General features: G+C 49.8%; 2 protein-coding genes across 2 annotated transcripts; one reads left to right on the top strand and one right to left on the bottom strand.

Moving 5' to 3' along the window:
• The first annotated feature begins 7,625 nt into the window (after nucleotides 1-7,625).
• LOC142585518 (uncharacterized) lies at nucleotides 7,626-9,698 on the top strand. The gene has a single exon (XM_075696317.1). The coding sequence runs from the start codon at nucleotides 8,061-8,063 to the stop codon at nucleotides 9,642-9,644; it is 1,584 nt and encodes a 527-aa protein (XP_075552432.1). The 5' UTR covers nucleotides 7,626-8,060; the 3' UTR covers nucleotides 9,645-9,698.
• Nucleotides 9,682-15,365, bottom strand: LOC142585519 (uncharacterized). Its single transcript, XM_075696318.1, has 5 exons — nucleotides 15,170-15,365; nucleotides 14,586-14,711; nucleotides 13,244-13,346; nucleotides 12,278-12,476; nucleotides 9,682-9,916 (listed from the first exon to the last, which is right to left on the bottom strand). Exons 1-5 carry the CDS (start codon nucleotides 15,267-15,269, stop codon nucleotides 9,824-9,826), a joined length of 621 nt encoding a protein of 206 aa, XP_075552433.1. The 5' UTR covers nucleotides 15,270-15,365; the 3' UTR covers nucleotides 9,682-9,823.
• Between the last annotated feature and the right edge of the window lie 2,875 nt (nucleotides 15,366-18,240).

Genomic DNA, 18,240 nt, shown 5'->3' with positions numbered 1-18,240 from the left:
TACCTGTTGCGGATAGCGCAGTTCTAATCCCTGAGCTAAATTACTCGATGAGGCGCGGCCATTATACTTCTACGAGAAATCAGAACGGTTAATTTAATAATTAACGTAACACTAATTAACTGTATGATTGATTAACTTACGGCACATATTTCGAAGTACGAATCGCAGCTAGTGAGTTTGCAATGCTTGGAACGAATTCTGTGGATGGTACCGGTTTTGAGATAGGCCCCGTCAGACTTGGGGTAAAAAGATGTACTGTTACACTTACTTTTTATAGAAAACGTCGTTTTATTGATTGAAATACGAAAGTAACTGGTGATGCTGACGGCATGCGACAGTGTTGACGTGATGTTAAATGTTGCCTTGCCTGCACCACTTGCGTTTGTCCCCGCAGAACATACACTCTAAGAAAAAATCCCGGGGAAAACGGGAGTATAGCTGGGCCGTTAGTCCTAAAAAGGGCGATTTCGTCCCTCAAAGGACTAACTGCATGAATGTGCGTGCCGTGTGCAAATTACGAGAGTAATTTAATTAATTAAGAGAGTAACGGAAGGACGAACGACAACAGTTACTCCCCATGCACTTCGCTGTTTTCGTCCGTGTCATGGGGTGATGCGGCGAAAATGGTATTGTCTATAAATCGTGAATAGTTCGAAGTTCGTGCACTGGCTATTGAACTACATGCAAACCAGCACCTTGCCTCTTCGTGTGAAAATTGCGTGACACTTAAAAGCTGGAATGTGAAGAGCCACGTGTCATTAATTCACTCGTTCCTTTACTGAAGAGAGCCCAAATGAGCAATGCTTTCTGAGACGATTCTTTCTCCCGTGTCATGTTAGGTGAACTGACATGCACGCGAGAGGGTTAAGGTTAATCACCCGTCTCCTCACTGCGTCGGTACGGGATCTGGCTGTACCCACTCCCTGCCTCCTGTCTCTCTACTCCGTCTCTAGCACTCTCCCTACCTCCTCCCTGGACTGTCGTCCCTGGACTGTCTAGCACTCTCCCTACCTCCTGCCTGCACTGTCGTTGCCGGAGCGCGCGAGCACGGAGGCAAGCGCGGAAGCTCCTGCAATGCTTTTGCGGAGGTCGCGTTTGCTTACGGCGCCCAGAGGAGATTGTTGCGTCCCCCAGGGTACCCCAGGGAGTTTCAGAAGGCATTGTAGCCTCCCCCAGGGCGCTTCAGAGGGCACTGTGGCCCTCCTCTACCGAAACATCGTTGACGTCGCCTACCTCGTCTCCTGCTTCTATCTGCGTCCCCTCTTGACTTGCACGTTGGTCGAAAGGTAGGCGTCGCTGTTTCTGCAGTGCCTTTGAGGGGTGTCACGGATAATTACAGCTGTCAAGAGGCTAAGCGGCGACACCCAGGGAGTTTCAGAGGGCACTGCGCACATGCCAAGCGATGGTGCGGTCCAAACGAGTTTCTCGCGCCGACTTTCATCTCTGCCACACTCCTGCCATGTGTCGTATATACACGCTTTGAACCACCGCCCGACGCGGCGTGCAGGAAAGCAGCAGCAGCGCTAAATTCGAAGCAAGAGGCAAAGAAAGCTTCGCTTTAAAAGTACACCTGGTCTATGACGCGGATTTGATCCCGCGTCTTTCTTTTAAATGATTCTTTGCATTGAAGAGCGGCATGTACCCACTGAACCAAGTTGACGTCAAAAAGCTTCATTGAAGGGCGGCACATAATCAGTGACCCAATTAAGTTTGTGCCGAAAGGGCTCATAATCCGACAGGCAGGCATACAATCCAACAGAAAGACAGATAATCACCGGAAAGTGCATGAAGTTCCCAAAGAGTGCTAATCGTATTGAAATGTTTTTAATACGATTATCATTCTTGAGGAAGTTCGCCAAGGTTGTGGTATGACCGCTCACGCCAGCTTGGGTCACTGGGTAGTTCATGGTACAATGGGTAAAGCACCACCTAGCCCGATCTCAAACTTTGCATCAGACCAACACGTGCCACTGAGTATATGCCGCCCTTCAATGAGCCTCTTTGACGCAAACTTTGTGCATTGGATATGCGCCACCTGGGATGTGTCGCTGTCTAGGGTCACTGGGTATGCGCCAGTGTGCGTGCTCTTCAATGAATACTCTTCGGTAATATTCAATGAACCTCTGAGACGCCAACTTGGGTCAATAGATATGTGCAACTTTGCAATGACAAAAAGAAGAAAAAAAGAAAGACCAGTCGCACGTACAGGGCACTTCCAATCGCGATCGAGTACGATGGGAATTGAATTACTCGACCGCGATTGGCTCCTTTGCGTATACGCTGACGTCGGGAGACAAGCATGGTCGAGAATTCTGATTTAAACTGCACCGTGTGACAGGCGTGCATCAGTCAGGACTCGCCGTTTCACCCCGAAGTGGCTGGAGGTCTGCCGCTACTTGCACGCAAATGAAGAAAGCAAAAGAAGAAGCGAAATGGAGACTGCGTCCCCGCCTCCTCCGTACGAGAACCCCTGGACGGCCCAAGTGCGTCAGCCAGCTGGTACCAGCATCTCGCAGGTGTTGCGAACTCTGCAGCGGAACCGCGCGAAGAAGGACCTCAGGGCGCTCATCTGCTTCCTGCTCGTCCTGCTCACGGTCGGCTCGGCTGTCGCGCTCATGCTCACGCGAATGGTCCTCGAAGACGTGAGGTCGCTGCCGCCCTCCTCTTCATCGACGGTCAATCTAGAGGCCTTAGTCAAGGCCCTCAACCATCAGCAGCCGCTTGCCGACGTTGTAAGTGGAGCTGCCGACGTCGCGAACACGACCGCCGTGAATGATGCCACGTAGCACTGAGGCCACGTCTGGATTCGCATTACATGCACCAGTTCGACGACGCCACCGCGCCTGCCGCGTTATTCCACGAGGCCATATGACCGCTAGGGGCTGCAAGCTGCATGTACGTTTCAAGAGTTGAAGGTTGCTCAATATGCACGAGTATATATATACGTGCCCGCTGCGACCCGGACTTCACTACCGTATGCTCATTCAGTCGCCTGAAAGTACTCGTCCTACATGTGTATATGAAGTACCGTTAGTCCATTACATAGATGGCAGAGTGAAGCGAAGCATCATTCGTGTTATCTCCATAATAAAAACCCGACACTACTTATGTGTTTTCAGCCTGTCACTGTCGATTGTTTCCATGCGTGAGAAGAGAAATCGCCGGTTTCAGAAACCTGAAATGCCCTTGCGGAACCTTAACTGACCTTTAGCTAATTCTCTCGCAGCTTACGTTTAGCACAATAAGACGTAGACCACCGGTGGAGGGGGATGCCCGGACGTACCCGATATGACCGAAGAGGAATATCTATTAACGAGAAAAAAAATCGAAGTGTTTGACCGCTTGGTGTAGGAAGATCTTGTATATGCAAGGAACACGTGCGCAAATAATCCCTCATAAACAAGATATGCAGATTTATATATGCACTCTCCGCATAAACACGATTGTACATTTTACACAGTTTTTTTTTAGATGATACGAATTTTTATAAAAGGTAATGGGCGCAGCAATCGTGGCGTTTTCATAAACGAGTTCCTAGGTGAGGTGGACATATTTTGCCGCTAATAACGTGGGCTTCAGAATACCAATTAAAAATCATTAATTAACCTTTTTATTAGTGCCTTGAGGGCAAGTTGTTTAAATGGCAAATTTGTAGGCAGTCACATTGTAATGCACAACCACTTTTTTTTAAAAATCTTGAGACTGCTAAAGACGCACGTGACACGTACGGCAACCTTTTATTTTGAGGAGCCGCCGTATAGGCATCAGGTGTACACAAATCAGTAAGTACACCTTCCTAATGTGAGCGTATCCCAGGAGTCATTAACAGATACGCGATCGTTTGTTGCTCTTTCGAGTAACTCTAGTGCGATTCGAGTGAGACCGTACGTGTCCCTTATCCGCTTGCCACCCCATGTCACCGCATTCGCTGAACAATTCACCGCCATGCCCGCCAACAGAAAAGAAAACGGACTTCCAGAAAGTGTGTTTCAGTGCAAAAGTTTAACACGCATGTGACGCTTAATTGTTTATCCATTTGTTCTCGTCGCTTCGATCACTCGTTGGCGATTAACGAACTATTTTGGCGCTCCATCCAATGACGGCCTGCTCTCTGGCTGCTGTACTCCCGCGCAGCTGGACCAATGTGCACGTCGGCGGTGAGAACTTTCACAATCAGCACCACAAGAACGAGGCCGACGAAGCTAAGCCAGAGCGCGGAACCGATGATGACACGCCGTCTGCGTCGCGTTTGCTCTCGCTGCATATCGTCCTGCGCGAGAGATGACGGGACGTTGAACGGCGACGTACCGTTGTCACGAGGTGCAGTTGACTGCTGAGGTGCAGCCGCCGCGGTGGATCCGCCGATACCGTGACCGACATTGTCGCGAGTGAGACCACTCGGGCTTCCCGACAGGAAAGTCTTCTCGGCACCATGGTTCTCAGCCATTTTTTTCTGAATAGTTTGCGGAGTCGAAGCACGAAAGCACTGATGATGATGATGGCCTCATACTATGGCTCGTACCCCACACTCAGTCTATTTTTTTGTTGAATAATTTATACCGGCGACATAAAAAAAAAGATATAGTGATCTAGGGATATTGTATCCTGGCAGGAGTGATATATATCGTCGACCAGTACTCTGTAAACATAGGTTTAACGGGGAGACATTATTAATTAATTCATTAATTAATTCTGATGATAACTACTTCCGATTGTCTTGATGGTCACTAAATTTCCCAGGGAAATTTTAGGTGCTGAAATTCCGTCCGTGTTGTTATTGGTTCAAAGAGATATCTGCTAATTGAATATTTACGATATCTAAATCGCTGTTGTGGGCACCACTAGTGGAAGAACCGACATTCTCGGTCCACTCAGGAAGCTCGATATAATGAATGTACCATTTGATCTAAATGTATGCCACAGTGACCTGCATGGTACCCATAACAGTTTTACAAATTTCAACTTCGGACGTACCTTCTTCAACTGCTTCGTCTTCCCAAGCGACATGTTAACTGGTCCCTATTCGGCCCCATGGGTATGCGCAGTGGCGTAGCCAAGGGGGGGGGGCGGAGGCACACCGGGTGTCATGCCCCTTACTCGATCAATAGCTTAGAAATAAAGGTGAACAAGTTGCTATAATTTTCCTTGATGTGGAGTGGTGTTTGGGCTTTGTGGGCTTAAAAAGCCAAAATTTATCTCATGAGAGACATTCTTCCTTCTCTGCCTTTGTTCACACCAATGAGGGCGCCACTTGCTCTGCAGTTTTATGCAGTTTGATGATATATCGGAAATCTTAAACTTAAAAAAAAAACTGTGTCAACCAAGTGTCAACGTAAATCTGCGCTACCGAATAATTGCCAAATGCTTCGTTTTGAATGTTCGCCTTTACCCCTTTTGGTATGTTGTTGAGTGTACGTTTCAATTCATCCAGTGTGGTCAATCCCCCTCATGGGTACGAGCCATGTTTTGAGGCAACAACAACAGAAGACAAGGTCAACTTACATGGCGATCATGTGATTCGATGGCTAAATGTGGATTATATGAGCATGACTCTGTCTTTCTGTCCTCCCCATCTCTATCATGTTCATAATTCGGCAATGAGATGGGGAAAATCCATACAGAACGCGGTGCATCGCTGCCAGTGGAGCCAAATATTTACAAGCGCTGTTAACGAGGCACAGGACCTATTAGCCCCGAGCGTTTACGGCTAATTATACTTCTTGATTATATCCTAAGTTGCTGACAATTGCTACATGTTCTCGACATGGACAAGTAAAATTTGATACCACTTTCCCGTTCTATGCGAAATCTATAAGCCACATAACGGAACAACATTTTCTGGAAGTGGTTACAAGATACCCAGTTCCCAGACACGCTAACCCCGTGCGAAGTCACCAAAGAAGACATTGTCTTAAAAATTGAGCGGCGCACCTTCAACAAATGACAACAGCGAAACATTGTCTGTATAGTCAGACGTCCAGCGTATGCCCTATACCGTCGTTATAAAGACCGAAGCGATAATTAAGCCAACGCTGTGCACGGGTACAAGCACACTCGCCGGCTTTTGACAAGCATGCGGGCTCGTTCTTTTAAAGTACGATTGAGAGCGATGCAATCCAGACTCAAACTATTCTCTAAAGAGCAATTACTCGGCTAATTAGATATTGTTAACGCTGCAATTCTTTTAAATATTTCTTAGGCATACGTCGTATTCAAGAAGTTGTAGACGTGCTTATAAGCACTATAATAAATGTGTTTCTATAGCGTTCTTTCATGTGGTTTTCTGCTCCGGGCTCTGAAATCCGCGAAAAAATGACACCATGGCGTGCTTGCGCGTATGGATTGCAACGGTCTTAATCGTATTTATAGACATTGAAGCCTACATGCTAAACGCAAATGAAAGAAAGCCGTTGGACATCGCGTCCAGCGTATGCCCTATACCGTCGTTATAAAGACCGAAGCGATAATTAAGCCAACGCTGTGCACGGGTACAAGCACACTCGCCGGCTTTTGACAAGCATGCGGGCTCGTTCTTTTAAAGTACGATTGAGAGCGATGCAATCCACACGCGGAACGCGCAATGACGTCCTCCTATTTTTTAATAATGTTTAGCGGGCTTTGTTCAGAGCCCGGGAAGAAAAAGATCACGTAATAGATAACATCATGAAAACCACTTTATTGCGCATTTCTTGGCACGCTCTACAACTTTTCAAATACGACTCATGCCCTAAAACGAATATTTGCAATTATTCAATACCAGATTTTGCTATTTAGCTGACCACATGCGCTAAAAAAATAGTTTTAATAACTCAAGACGGCGACGAACAGTATACGGCGTTGGTCTCATGTGTATCCTTCTATTATTAAAGTTGGGTGCTATTGTTATGTAAAACACGGTATATATGGCTTTACCATATTCAAATACATCGACAGGCGTCCAGCAGGCACAGGCGACGTTCGCTGTGTACATCAGGCTCTCGCACTCTTGGTTTAGCCAACGGCTTTGACACCTGAAACTGCTATTTCACTATATACTATTATTAATGCAGACTTGAAGCGACGTGGTGAAATCGTGCCGCGCTCTAACCGTCAGTATTGTAAACAGATGTATTGTGCAGTTTATGAAGTCCCTCCTCTGTTCGCCGTTTAAGTACGCAAGATCTGATCAGAAAATTTTCAGCTGAACAAGACACCTTCCCGTAGTGCGAGAGGCGTAGCTCGTCAGGTGTATCTTTAGCGGCGCAACGATGACAGCCCGGCAAGACCGAGGACCGATTTGACCATACCTCATTGAACTTAAATCACGCATGATTTCTTTCGCCGTGTATCTGCATGGCTTCTAAATAGTGAGCCTTGAAAGAAAGATCACCTCAATCACGCAAAAAGATCTTGCCGTAGAAAGGTGTTGCGGTGGTCTTCTCAACTTGTAAGGATAGTTTGCCCTCCGAACCTGCTTTGCTCGGTTACTATGCAGTGACCTCTTGTCAGCGTCTCTACATGACAAGAACACAACGCTCTGTTGCATAACATTGTCTTTTCCAGCAACATCTGACACATTTCATCATATAAGGATGCACTATACATATCTTCTTCTTTTCCGTTGCAACACCTATCGGCCAATGTCTGCGAACATGAATGAATGTCCAGGCGCTTGGCGGCTGTTGCAGCGCAGAAGAGAATAACCAACTCATTTTGTCGCGACCATATCGTAGCTCTGTTTTCCTTCAATGAATGGTGAGCGAAGGAAATCGTCCATTGAGAAAAAAGAAAAAGAAAGAATATACAGGGCGAGAACCTGTTTCACGATCTTCCGCAAAGAAAAGGCGCGTGACCTGTTCGAAAACTTTGTCGCCGTCGTATTCAAAGATATCACTTAGCGCGCGATGCGCACTTGGTCGTCTTCGTCGACCAGTAGCCGAGCGCCACCGTCCACGCGGAGCGTGCCAGCACAGTGCGAGCCACCGCGAGCCACGCGCGAGGGCGAGGTTCGTTGCCCGGGCCATCAGATCTCGCCCGTCTAGCCGAGCGGTGACACGTCAGCTACTCTCACTCCTCGGACCATGGCCCTGCGCCTAGTGCTGACTGGCCTGACCCTGGCCCTGGTGGTTCGGGCCGACTTTCACGAGGACCACTTTCGGCTCGGGGACGCCGGCAGCCTACGGCCCGCGGCCCCTTACGATGCGGACCGTCAGAGGGCCCTGCTCGAGGGCCCGTTCCACCGGGCGCCCGTGCAGCAGCTAAGCCTCGCCAGTCCTACCAACGGATCCGGAGCCGCGTTCGATGTTGGCAAGGCCCCCGCCCAGCAGAACCCTGCTGCAGTACCCAATGCCCCGGCGGCCGCGGGAGTTCCCGCCGCTAACGGCTCCGCTCTTGCGGGTGCGGCTTCGGCTCACAAGTCTTTTTTTGAACGCAGCCCCGTGAACCCGGTCTTTGGCCTGGAGCAACAACCCGACTCGGACGAGGCTTCGAAGCAGCTGCTGGAGCAGGACATTGGCAAGCTGCAGCGCCGTAAGTTCCGCATGCGCCGCCACAAGGGATTCAAGGCCGGAGCACGTAAGGTCCGCAAACTTGTAGAGGAAGAGATGGGCCCCGCAGGAGTGGCACAGGAGGCTTACGCCCAGCAGAGGCCCGATCAGGCTGCTTCCGCGAGCAGGCTCGAAGCCCTGGCTGGTCTTAAGGTCGAGTACGCGCGGGCTTACATCGCGGCCGAGGAGCCCGAGGCCGACTCTGGTCCCATGGAGCTGCTCTGCACGGTCGGCTACAAGGACTACGCCAGCATCACCTGGACCGTCAACGGCCGTCCCCTGGAGAACTTCATCGACCGCTCCACCCTAAGCACCGTGAAGAACGACGTTCCCGTTAAGGTCTCCAAGATCACCATCACCCAGCTGGAGAGGCTTCCCTCCGACAACGGCAAGTTCGTCTTTGAATGCACCGCTCTAGTCGACGCGCAGGTCACCAAGGCCACCATCGCGCTGGGCTCCATCATCGAGGACACCTGCACGAGCAACGCCCAGTGCGAGCCCCGCGGGGCCTCGTGCAGCGAGGGCCGCTGCCTCTGCAAGCCTTCCCAGCCCGTGAGCCTCAAGTCGAAGCATCTGACCTGCCGCGCCGCCGCTGGCCTCGGCTGGCCCTGCGACTACTCCGAGCAGTGCATCTTCGCCCAGCCGAACGCCGTCTGCACGGACCGTCTGGTCTGCGACTGCGCCCTCGGGTTTGTCCGGTCCCTGGACGGCAAGACCTGCGACAAGCTGCATACCACCGCCGGAAACCTGATCGGACAGCCCTGCAAGGCCAACAGCGAATGCCACGCTGCCGGGGCCGCTTGCCTCAAGGATGTCTGCGCATGCGCCAACAACAGTGTCGAGCGCGGCGGCATGTGCCTGCCGGAGGAGCACCTCAAGATGCAGGCCGGAGTCCAGGGACCCAACTTCCTCGCCGCGGACGACGGCATCAAGACAGTCCACAACGACACCCGCATCACTGTGGCCGCGGCCATGTTCAACGAGGCCGGGGACAAGAAAGAATCCACTCTGGCACCCGCGCTGGGCGCACCGGTCCGAAGCTCGGCAGGAGGCCTTGCCTCGCCCGCTATCCTTGCCGCGGCTCTCTCCCTGGCCGCTCTCCTCGTCCGCCGCCGATGAGTCGGCCTCGCTTTAGAGCAGCAAATAAAAGAAAACGCTGCACTTCAACATCTCTGCATAGTTTCTGTTTCTTATTTTTCGGCGCGAGTCGTTGGTCGCACATCGTTGCACTCCGACGAGTCGCACCGCCGAGATTTTTGCCTCCGTGGCGGAACGCCGCCGGAAAGTCGTCGGTATGTCTAAATCGAAGCTCGGCTAGCTGCAATCCGGGCATAATGGCGCTTCTCGTGCTGTGTTACTTCTCCGTAGGCTGGCGGAAAGGTGATGGCAACCTGCGCATAGAGTAGGAGGAGGAGTAAACTTTATTTTAGTACAGCAGATTTACGAGCGCTAGGCGTCTCTAGCTAAAAGGCGGCCTCGAGCCCTTGCTTTTTTTTCATCGTTTTTCCATCGTTCTATCTCGTAACGGCACCTTCCACTGAAGGGTCACCGGTAAGCTTCAGCACGATTTTGATTGGAAGAAATACTATTTGTTACAAAGCATTTAAATTAGCTCGAGCCTCGCGAAAAACCTGACATCACCCCCCCCCCCCCCCCCCCCGCTTTTGCAAGTCGGCCATCACGCGTGTGCCGCGCGCTGCTGGCACGACGCTAATGTGTGAAACAGCGCCACAGATACTTCTTCCAACGCCAGAAAGAAAGGAAATAATGCACATGTGAACATTTCTTTCTGGAAGAAGTGTTATCTTAATTTTGCGATGCATGCTGTTGGCATTATGAATGTCTTAACACCGACACTGAACAGTCTGACGACGCATTTAAAGACCGACACCTCCTAAAACGATAATGCATAACCATTGGGTGACGGACAGTTATTACCTCAAATCATGGCTCATGCCCACGAGGGGGATTGGCCACACTCGATAGACTGGCGGACAAGTTTTGACAGGCATAGAATAAAAAGAGAATTACAGTTCATTTTTGTCATTCGATCGGAGCTCTGTATCTGACACCCATTTGAAAACTGGGGCTTTGGCAGACAACTCCAAAAGTCAAATTAAAAATACAGAAATTCTAAAAAGTTCGTTGAGCTTTTGCGATATCCCCTTTCTCACAAATTCTATTTTTTGACGTTGAGTCCTTTCCAACATATGTCCCTTATACATATGGTACGTATATTTACACTAGCAAAGGCCAACTGTTTATTTTGCGTTTTCCTTGACCTCACTTATGATGTTTCCTTTGTATATTTATTTATGTTTTATTGTTTTTATATTACCGCTTGATATTTTAGCTGTACCCGCCGTGGTTGCTCAGTGGCTATGGTGTTGGGCTACTGAGCACGAGGTCGCGGGATCGAATCCGGACCACGGCGGTCGCATTTCGATGGTGGCGAAATGCGAAAACACCCGTGTACTTAGATTTAGGTGCTCGTTAAAGAACCTCAGGTGGTCGAAATTTCCGGAGTCCTCCACTACGGCATGTCTCATAATCAGAAGGTGGTTTTGGCACGTAAAATCCCATAAAAAGAAGATATTTTTGCTATACATCACAGTATATGTGCATGCTCTGAAATCATCGTCATCATCACCTCCATTTGCGAGTCCGTATATGCAAGACAAATGAAGAATAAGTGTTGTATGTTCCTACTTCGATTTGTGTATTAGTCTGCGACAAACCTGCAGCGCTCAGGTACCAGCAAAGCAAAAGAGGAGGAGGAGGAGCTATTTTGTTATAGCTCCGCGAGAAAGAGCTCTGTTGTGCTGAGGTCTGTTGATGTATCGGCATCACCTGTAAAGATAAACTCGCACTGTGATCAACGAAACAGGCTTGGCGGTGCAGTTTTAGGTCTTATGACGCGTAATCACACCAAATTTACCCCCCATTCCTCCCCACACGACAACAGTCGAGAGAAGCGGTCGTATCCTGTAATTCAAGTAAACGCATTTTACCGCAGCCACGCACCACGCACTTGCACAGCTCACACCACGGTTGAGGTGTACACCATCGATTGAGACAGTTATCGCGATTTTCATCATTTAGTATGGTGAAAACATATGTAACACTTGTAACATTTGTACCCATATCCGCTTCTTTGTTATCGAAATAAATTAATTTGTTATTTACTCGCTGGGCCAATTGGTATTACAAAGGGGAGGAGGTAATATATATATATATATATAAGTGCTTAGGACACACAATACCCATTCTTCGCGTGTCCTGCGCGACTTCTCCTATTTCCTCGTTTGTCAGCGCTATAAAATTTGTTTAGTCATAAATCGACATTTTTCTTCAATCGCTCTCTCTCTCTCTCTCTTAGTTTTTTTTTTGTGAGACAGACACTGCAGGTGCAACTAAGGTTAACGGAATTCAGACCTCAATATTTATTTGGCGCTCAAGAACATATTGGACATGCGTCAAAGTACGGACAAGAGTTCTTGTAAGCACATATTGGACGGAGGCGCAACTGTTCCGCGTGCTATAGCAACACACTCCAGAACGACTATTGCAAAAGGACGTCATTCAGGTGAAAGTATTTTAACTGGAGCTGACTGGTACCATTTGGTACTATATGCACGCAGCTGGAAAGCAGTTGAATTTACATTATATAGGCCCAACTGGTGCGGGTGCACCGCAAGTGGGTGTTCAGTGGGCACGACATCGTCGCAACGAGGCTATGTGCAATAACGTGCCTGGTCGTCAGACGAGGGCAGCGCGTGCCATGAGCTGGGTGTCGGCGCTTCCAGCTTGAAGCGGAAGCACGATCTATTGACGGCGACTTCGTAGGAGGGCGGCTTGTCACTCGAGCACTCGTCCGACCACAGAGGAGGCGCGATGCCAGCCACCGAGCCGCTGTCCTCCATCTCTAGGTTTCGCCGATCGTCGAGCTTCCTGCACACACGTAGAAAAAGCGAATGTGGAGAGAGCTGTACAGTTTAGCGGATATGGTACCGCCGCAGAATCGCAGAACGGAAAGCCGCGGCATGTGCAGAGGCATCGGGAGGTGTTCGTCAAATGTGTGTGAGTGAGGAGGCTTACACTATTTGCGGAGGCTGAAAGAGGGAGCTCAAGCTCCTCCTGGTTACCCCCCTCCCCTCTGCCTTGCTTCCGAAGCCCCTGGACAAATGTGTGAGCGAAAATTAGTCCGGAGCTCTCCACTGATTTAAGCATTCAATTATTTCAGTTAGTATAGCTTGTGGATTGGTGAAGCAGCGACTGAGTGTATGGATGGGCGGTGGGTCGATCGACGGATTTCTACCCTCCATCTCGCCGACTCCATGCAGTTCCAGCGAAAGATGGCGTTCACCAATCAGAACGGAGAACCAGAAGGACTCCCCCAAGTCCTCCTCCGATCAACATCCGCGCGACGCGCCGACTGGTGGAAGCGTCATAGAATAATTAATAGCGTACAGCGAACGAACCCTCCTCCTTTCTCCAGAACACATGCTACCGGCTTTCTGACCCGAGCTGACCCGAGCGTTAGTCTCCACTGCACGACACGTAATACGGGTATATGTTTTTCTCTAGAGCTGCGGTAAGCAGCACTTGCGGGACCTGGTGGTAGCACGCAATATTTACATAATGAATGTACGAACGACTGGAGAGTAAGTAGCGCGCTCATCGTAGATGTGTGTATATATATAAATATATATACCCACCGTTTCCAATAGAGGAAGCACAGAGACATGGAGAAGATGAGTATGGACAGCAGGCAGCCGATGCTCATGAGGTACACCTTGGAGAAGTTCCTGTTGCGAGGTTCTGCGGGTTGCAGATAAGGTTTCATCCAATAAGCAGGCAGACCAGACGTGGAGAGGCGCACGGACAGGTGGACAAAAATCTCTTACAGCTTTTAACGTTCTTCGACATTCATGTCATTTGACTGCTTTTGTCACGAAACAAGAAGGAAATGAAAATGTAATACCACGAGGAAAAAACAAAATCATACCAACAACTCAACGTTACTTTCTCTTTTCTTTCCCCGCTTACGTTTTCAAATCAGCAAAGTGCCAACGCGTGCGGAAGTGCACCTTTTACCGCTGATTACAAGAATCGAGTCAGCACCCTGGGTTGTTGTGCCTTTTGTTTTTTGTTGGGTTTTTGTGCCTTTGTTTTTCTTCATTGTCCTTTCGTGTCTCCTACTTTTATTTTTTACTTCTCTGCTCTAGTTATGAATAGCTTGTAGCTACTTCACATTTTTAATCCCGGCCCTCTGAACGTTCCCTTCACCTGCAGCTTCTCTGTACAGCAGTGAAGCACGTGCAATGTTACGGAGTATTAAGTAAGCAGGAAGCGGAGGAGGACGTTGGCTGTAGACGGATGAGGGAGAATAAGTTATTTCGTTTAATCGCTCATCTGTAATGCAAGCCGCCGGGTAACATTGAAGGGAATGCCTAGGAGAATACCTCTGGGAATTTTACCCGTGAACATTAAGGAGGGAAGCTGGCGGTGTCATCCTCAACCCTACTCCTATTCCAGAGAGAGAGAAACTTCATACGAAAAATGGGAAAGGAGATAAAAGGAGGAGTTAGAAGCTTGATGGAATCTTCGTATTCACACCTCCCTACCTTTTGATTTCGGGGGCTAAGGGGTTTATTCATGGCATAAACAAAGCATGCTTCTTACCGTAGTTGCCCTTCCAGCCCGCTAGGGAATCTATATATAAGTACTACCATCATGCCCTGCGGCAGGAGTGGCGCTGTGCAACTCGTCGTTGAGTAGGTTTCTCCAGAGTTGAAAGCTTTTCAAATGGATCCACGTATCCACCTGTATTCGAAATTGTCTTGTGGTTTACGCTCCACGTATGGTTTTCGAATTCAAGGACTCTTCGAATGATCTTTGTCGCATTTACCTGATTTTATTATCGCTCCCCGTGCTATCTTCACCACGTGTACAAATGCCGACGTAATTTTTTTTTTGCTGCGATTTTGTGTTTTTGTCCGTGAAGCGAACTTCTCGCATATCTTCTACGCAATGAAGACGAATCTCCCTCTCTCTCACCTGGGATGCATCGGTCCTCGTAAAGAACAAAACCGATCATGCAGGCGCATATCTCGGCCAGGCAGCCCGAGTTATCCGCCAAGCAGTTGGAGTCTGTACGACACCAGTGACCGAGTTGAGATTCACCTGTCACCAAAAAGAGGAATGGCGGAAGCGCTGCAGAGCGGCACTGGCAGCCCCTACAAACATATATTGCACGAAGACGAAAAATTACGAACTAATCACGGAAGCCGACGGCGATATTTACAGGTGTACCCCTTGAAGGACCATACACCATCTTAATAAATTATATATATATATATATATATATATATATATATATCCAGACGGGACTGCTCAAATAGATATATTCAGAGAACACTACTGGTGTCGAGTTTGTCCAACTCGTTAGTCCAGATCACACAACTGTTGTTATGGGACCTGGCAACAACTCTGGCGATCAGTTTGCATCCAGACGCGGCTACGCGACAGCCGGTTGAGCGCAAGCAAGTCTCGACAAGAGCAGTGACGCCTCTCAGCGACAAAATTGGTACATGGATGCGGATTTATCTGTATCGGCAGAGCGCGAGAATAATTCACCGTACCTTTCGGTAGGACGTTTTCCAGCGCCGGCATCTCGGCGACCGCAGACATCCTCAGGAGTAGCACATTCGAATACGCGGCGATCCGCAAGACAGGCCACATGGTTAGCCTTTCGACCCTCGGGCCGACCCGTAGGAGATTAAGTGCAAGGAAAGCAGTGATGAAAACAGGAAGGGCGTCCCCTCCCACTCTTGCCCAGCCCAGACCGCTATCGGGGGAGCAGTGCGCGTGTGAACTTTATTGCGGCCCAATAATCAGTGCGTTGTCAACCACTTGCAGAGATAACTGCTTGCACGCTTGGTTTATAGTTGGGCTGTTGACCGCAAGCGCCGAGCGAGACAGAATAACGTGGTCCACATTCAGGGACGCGGCCGCACCACGGTCACGCCTAAGATGGCACGTGAGCGCGGTGGTCGTTCATGGACGGGCGCAGAAGGAGGTGGAAGCCGGAGAGAAGGTAGATATGGCGCTTATTTACGGCGCGTTACGTGGGAGCGTGGCGTGCCGTAAAAGCCCGCATACAACGCGCGGGTTTTACCGGGTTGTATACACATATACGGGACGATATCTTGGACCCAGAGGAGAAACAGCGTGGTGCACATCCCCTTTATAGCCACCCTTTCGCTGAACTGCGCGTGCATTTGTGTGACACGTGATCGCAGACACTGCGCGGATTGTCTCTGAGAAAACTTCGAAAATAATATGTTTGTAGGCACTCGTTTAAAAGCTGCGCACTCTCTGCAGACATGCTTTATTTTTCTTTTATTTGTCAGAGTCGGGCGCCTTTTCGGAAACTAGACGTCCTTAACAGCCAATGGAAAGACAAAGGTAAGCACTCGCTCTAGAGTTTGCCAGCTATAGTTGAACGTTCTCACCTTTACTGAACCTTCTTTTGCACAGTTTATAGCTGACACTTTACTATATTTGGGGGGGGGGGGGTAGTGTCTTTAAACCACATGCTCTCATTGATATTGCTATTGATATTCTTCTCCAGCTCCTAGAAGCCCTCCAATGGCAGCGCAGGGACGATCGCCAAGCCCTCGCCGGGAAAACTAAGAACAGCGACCTTCGGGGGGCGAGGCCGCTGATAATCGCCTTTCCGAAGACCTCCCATCGACGCGAGCACGGTCTATCCCGCACGATTCAACGACGACAGCAGCCGAACTCAGCGACAGACTCTCGCTAGACATACCTGTTGTGCTCGACGGCCGCCATGTTAGTGCTTTATTGGACACGGGGGGCCGACTACTCAATCTTGTGCGGAAAACTAGCGACGGAACTTAGAAAAGTTATCACGCCTTGGTCTGGAACGCAAAATTCGTACTGCTGGCGGGCATATCGTAACACCGTTGGGCATGTGCACGGTCAGAGTATAAATTCGTGGGTCCACGTTTCCAGCCAGCTGTCTTATACTCCGCGATTGTTCCCGGGACCTCATCTTGGGCGTCGACTTTCTGCGAGAGTATGGTGCCATTATAGACCTCCGGGAGCGCACAGCGACTTTTCCGACAGAAAGAGCAGCGAACATCCGCGACAATTGCCGACGTAACGCGCTTCGGGTTTACGCCGACAGTGTAACTGTACCACCCCGCGCAAGTGTCTTGGTAATGGTCGTATGCGACGATCTGCGTGACGGCGAAGCTGTTGCAGAGGGCAATTCCTCTCTTATGCTGACTCATGGTGTATGTGCAGCCCGCAGTCTCATTATGGTTCGAGGTGGACTTTCGGCTTTGGCACGTCGAGTACCAGCCAGGTGACCAAGTCTGGGTGTGGACTCCAGTCCGTCGCCAGGGGTTGTCTGAGAAGCTCCTTAGTAGATACTTTGGACCCTACAAAGTGATACGCCGCGTTAGTGAAGTGAACTTATGAGGTCATTCCCGACGGTGCCACGTCGCCTCGGCGTCGACAGCACCACTCAGAGATAGTGCATGTTATTCGCCTCAAGCCATATTTCGCGCGTTAAGGCGGCGCCAATCCGATCTCATACGACTTCCACACTTCTTTCTAGTTTAGTAAGCATCGGGTCGACGCCTTTCTTTTGGCGGGGGAATAATGCCGCTAGGTGTCACGAGCCAGCGCTGAGAAAGAAGTTGGGACTGGAACGCGCAATCCCCCACAGTGGGTGTGCGCCATCGCATAGGGAATACCATACCATACCAACGCGCGCTCGGCAAGAGGCGGGCGCTGAAGAAGTAGTAGAAGCTGAGGACGCCGGCTTGAATTATTGCACGCCATCTAGTATAACTGTCTGCTTCGCCTAAGCCGGGTACATCTTCCATTGTCTTTTCGTGACAAAATCCTCTCTTGACTGAGAACAAATCTTTCGGGATCTGTTAGCGCTCGAGAGACGTTACGCCCGATTGTTCGCTGCTTTTATCTGCCCTCACTGCCTTCATAGGCCTACCAGTAAACCAAGCCAGCACAGAAAAAAGGCGTTGTTATCAGCTTTAAGAAAACAATACGTTGCGTACGTGGAAGACATTTTATCATCGTGCAACATTACAGGCGGAGCAACGTCCGAGCCCGCGTCCGATGGCTTCACCTTTGAACAGGGCGGTATCGCGGTGCGGCGGCGCATAGAGGAGTATCACGTCGAGACGCGTATCGCGCCGCGTATCCTAATCAGCAGAAGTCACGACCGCGCTGTTCACATAGCTCGACTCGGCAGACAACTAGAACACAGCGGGGCGAACCCAGACCGGGTTTCTTTATATTAAATTTATTCTGTATCTCCGTACATCGGTTATTTTCACAGTTGATTGTTAGAGAAAAGCCCGTCGACTTGTCCCGGCGAATTTCGTATCCCGGCGACTTGCACTGTGCGCATGCGTTCATTGCGCATGGGCTCCATGCACCATACGTTTCGCGACCACGCAGCAGGCTTAATGTATACGTTTGAGCAGCGAGCTTTATCGATTCGCTCCCGCGTCACCCGAAACGTACGCGGGCGTTATCGACCGAAACATTCCGTTCACGGTTTCGTGCGAGAATCCCGGTAGCTTTTTTTTTTTTTTTTTTTGGTCATCGCGCTACTACACACGCGACATGCCGTCCGAGTCCGCACGCAAGGACG

The sequence above is a fragment of the Dermacentor variabilis genome, chromosome 6 (genome assembly GCF_050947875.1).
Source record: "Dermacentor variabilis isolate Ectoservices chromosome 6, ASM5094787v1, whole genome shotgun sequence".
NCBI classification, from domain to species: domain Eukaryota; kingdom Metazoa; phylum Arthropoda; class Arachnida; order Ixodida; family Ixodidae; genus Dermacentor; species Dermacentor variabilis.
The sequence above is the reverse complement of the archived record's forward strand: the minus strand, read 5'-3'. Positions and strand labels throughout refer to the sequence as shown.

Coding starts and splice junctions, on each gene's coding strand:
- LOC142585518 (XM_075696317.1), top strand. CDS start 8,061: ATGGCCCTGCGCCTAGTGCTGACTGGCCTGACCCTGGCCCTGGTGGTT.
- LOC142585519 (XM_075696318.1), bottom strand. CDS start 15,269: ATGTGGCCTGTCTTGCGGATCGCCGCGTATTCGAATGTGCTACTCCTG. Junction 14,712..15,169: donor GGAAAACGTCCTACCGAAAG/GTACGGTGAATT, acceptor TTTTGGTGACAG/GTGAATCTCAACTCGGTCAC. Junction 13,347..14,585: donor CGAGGACCGATGCATCCCAG/GTGAGAGAGAGG, acceptor TGCAACCCGCAG/AACCTCGCAACAGGAACTTC.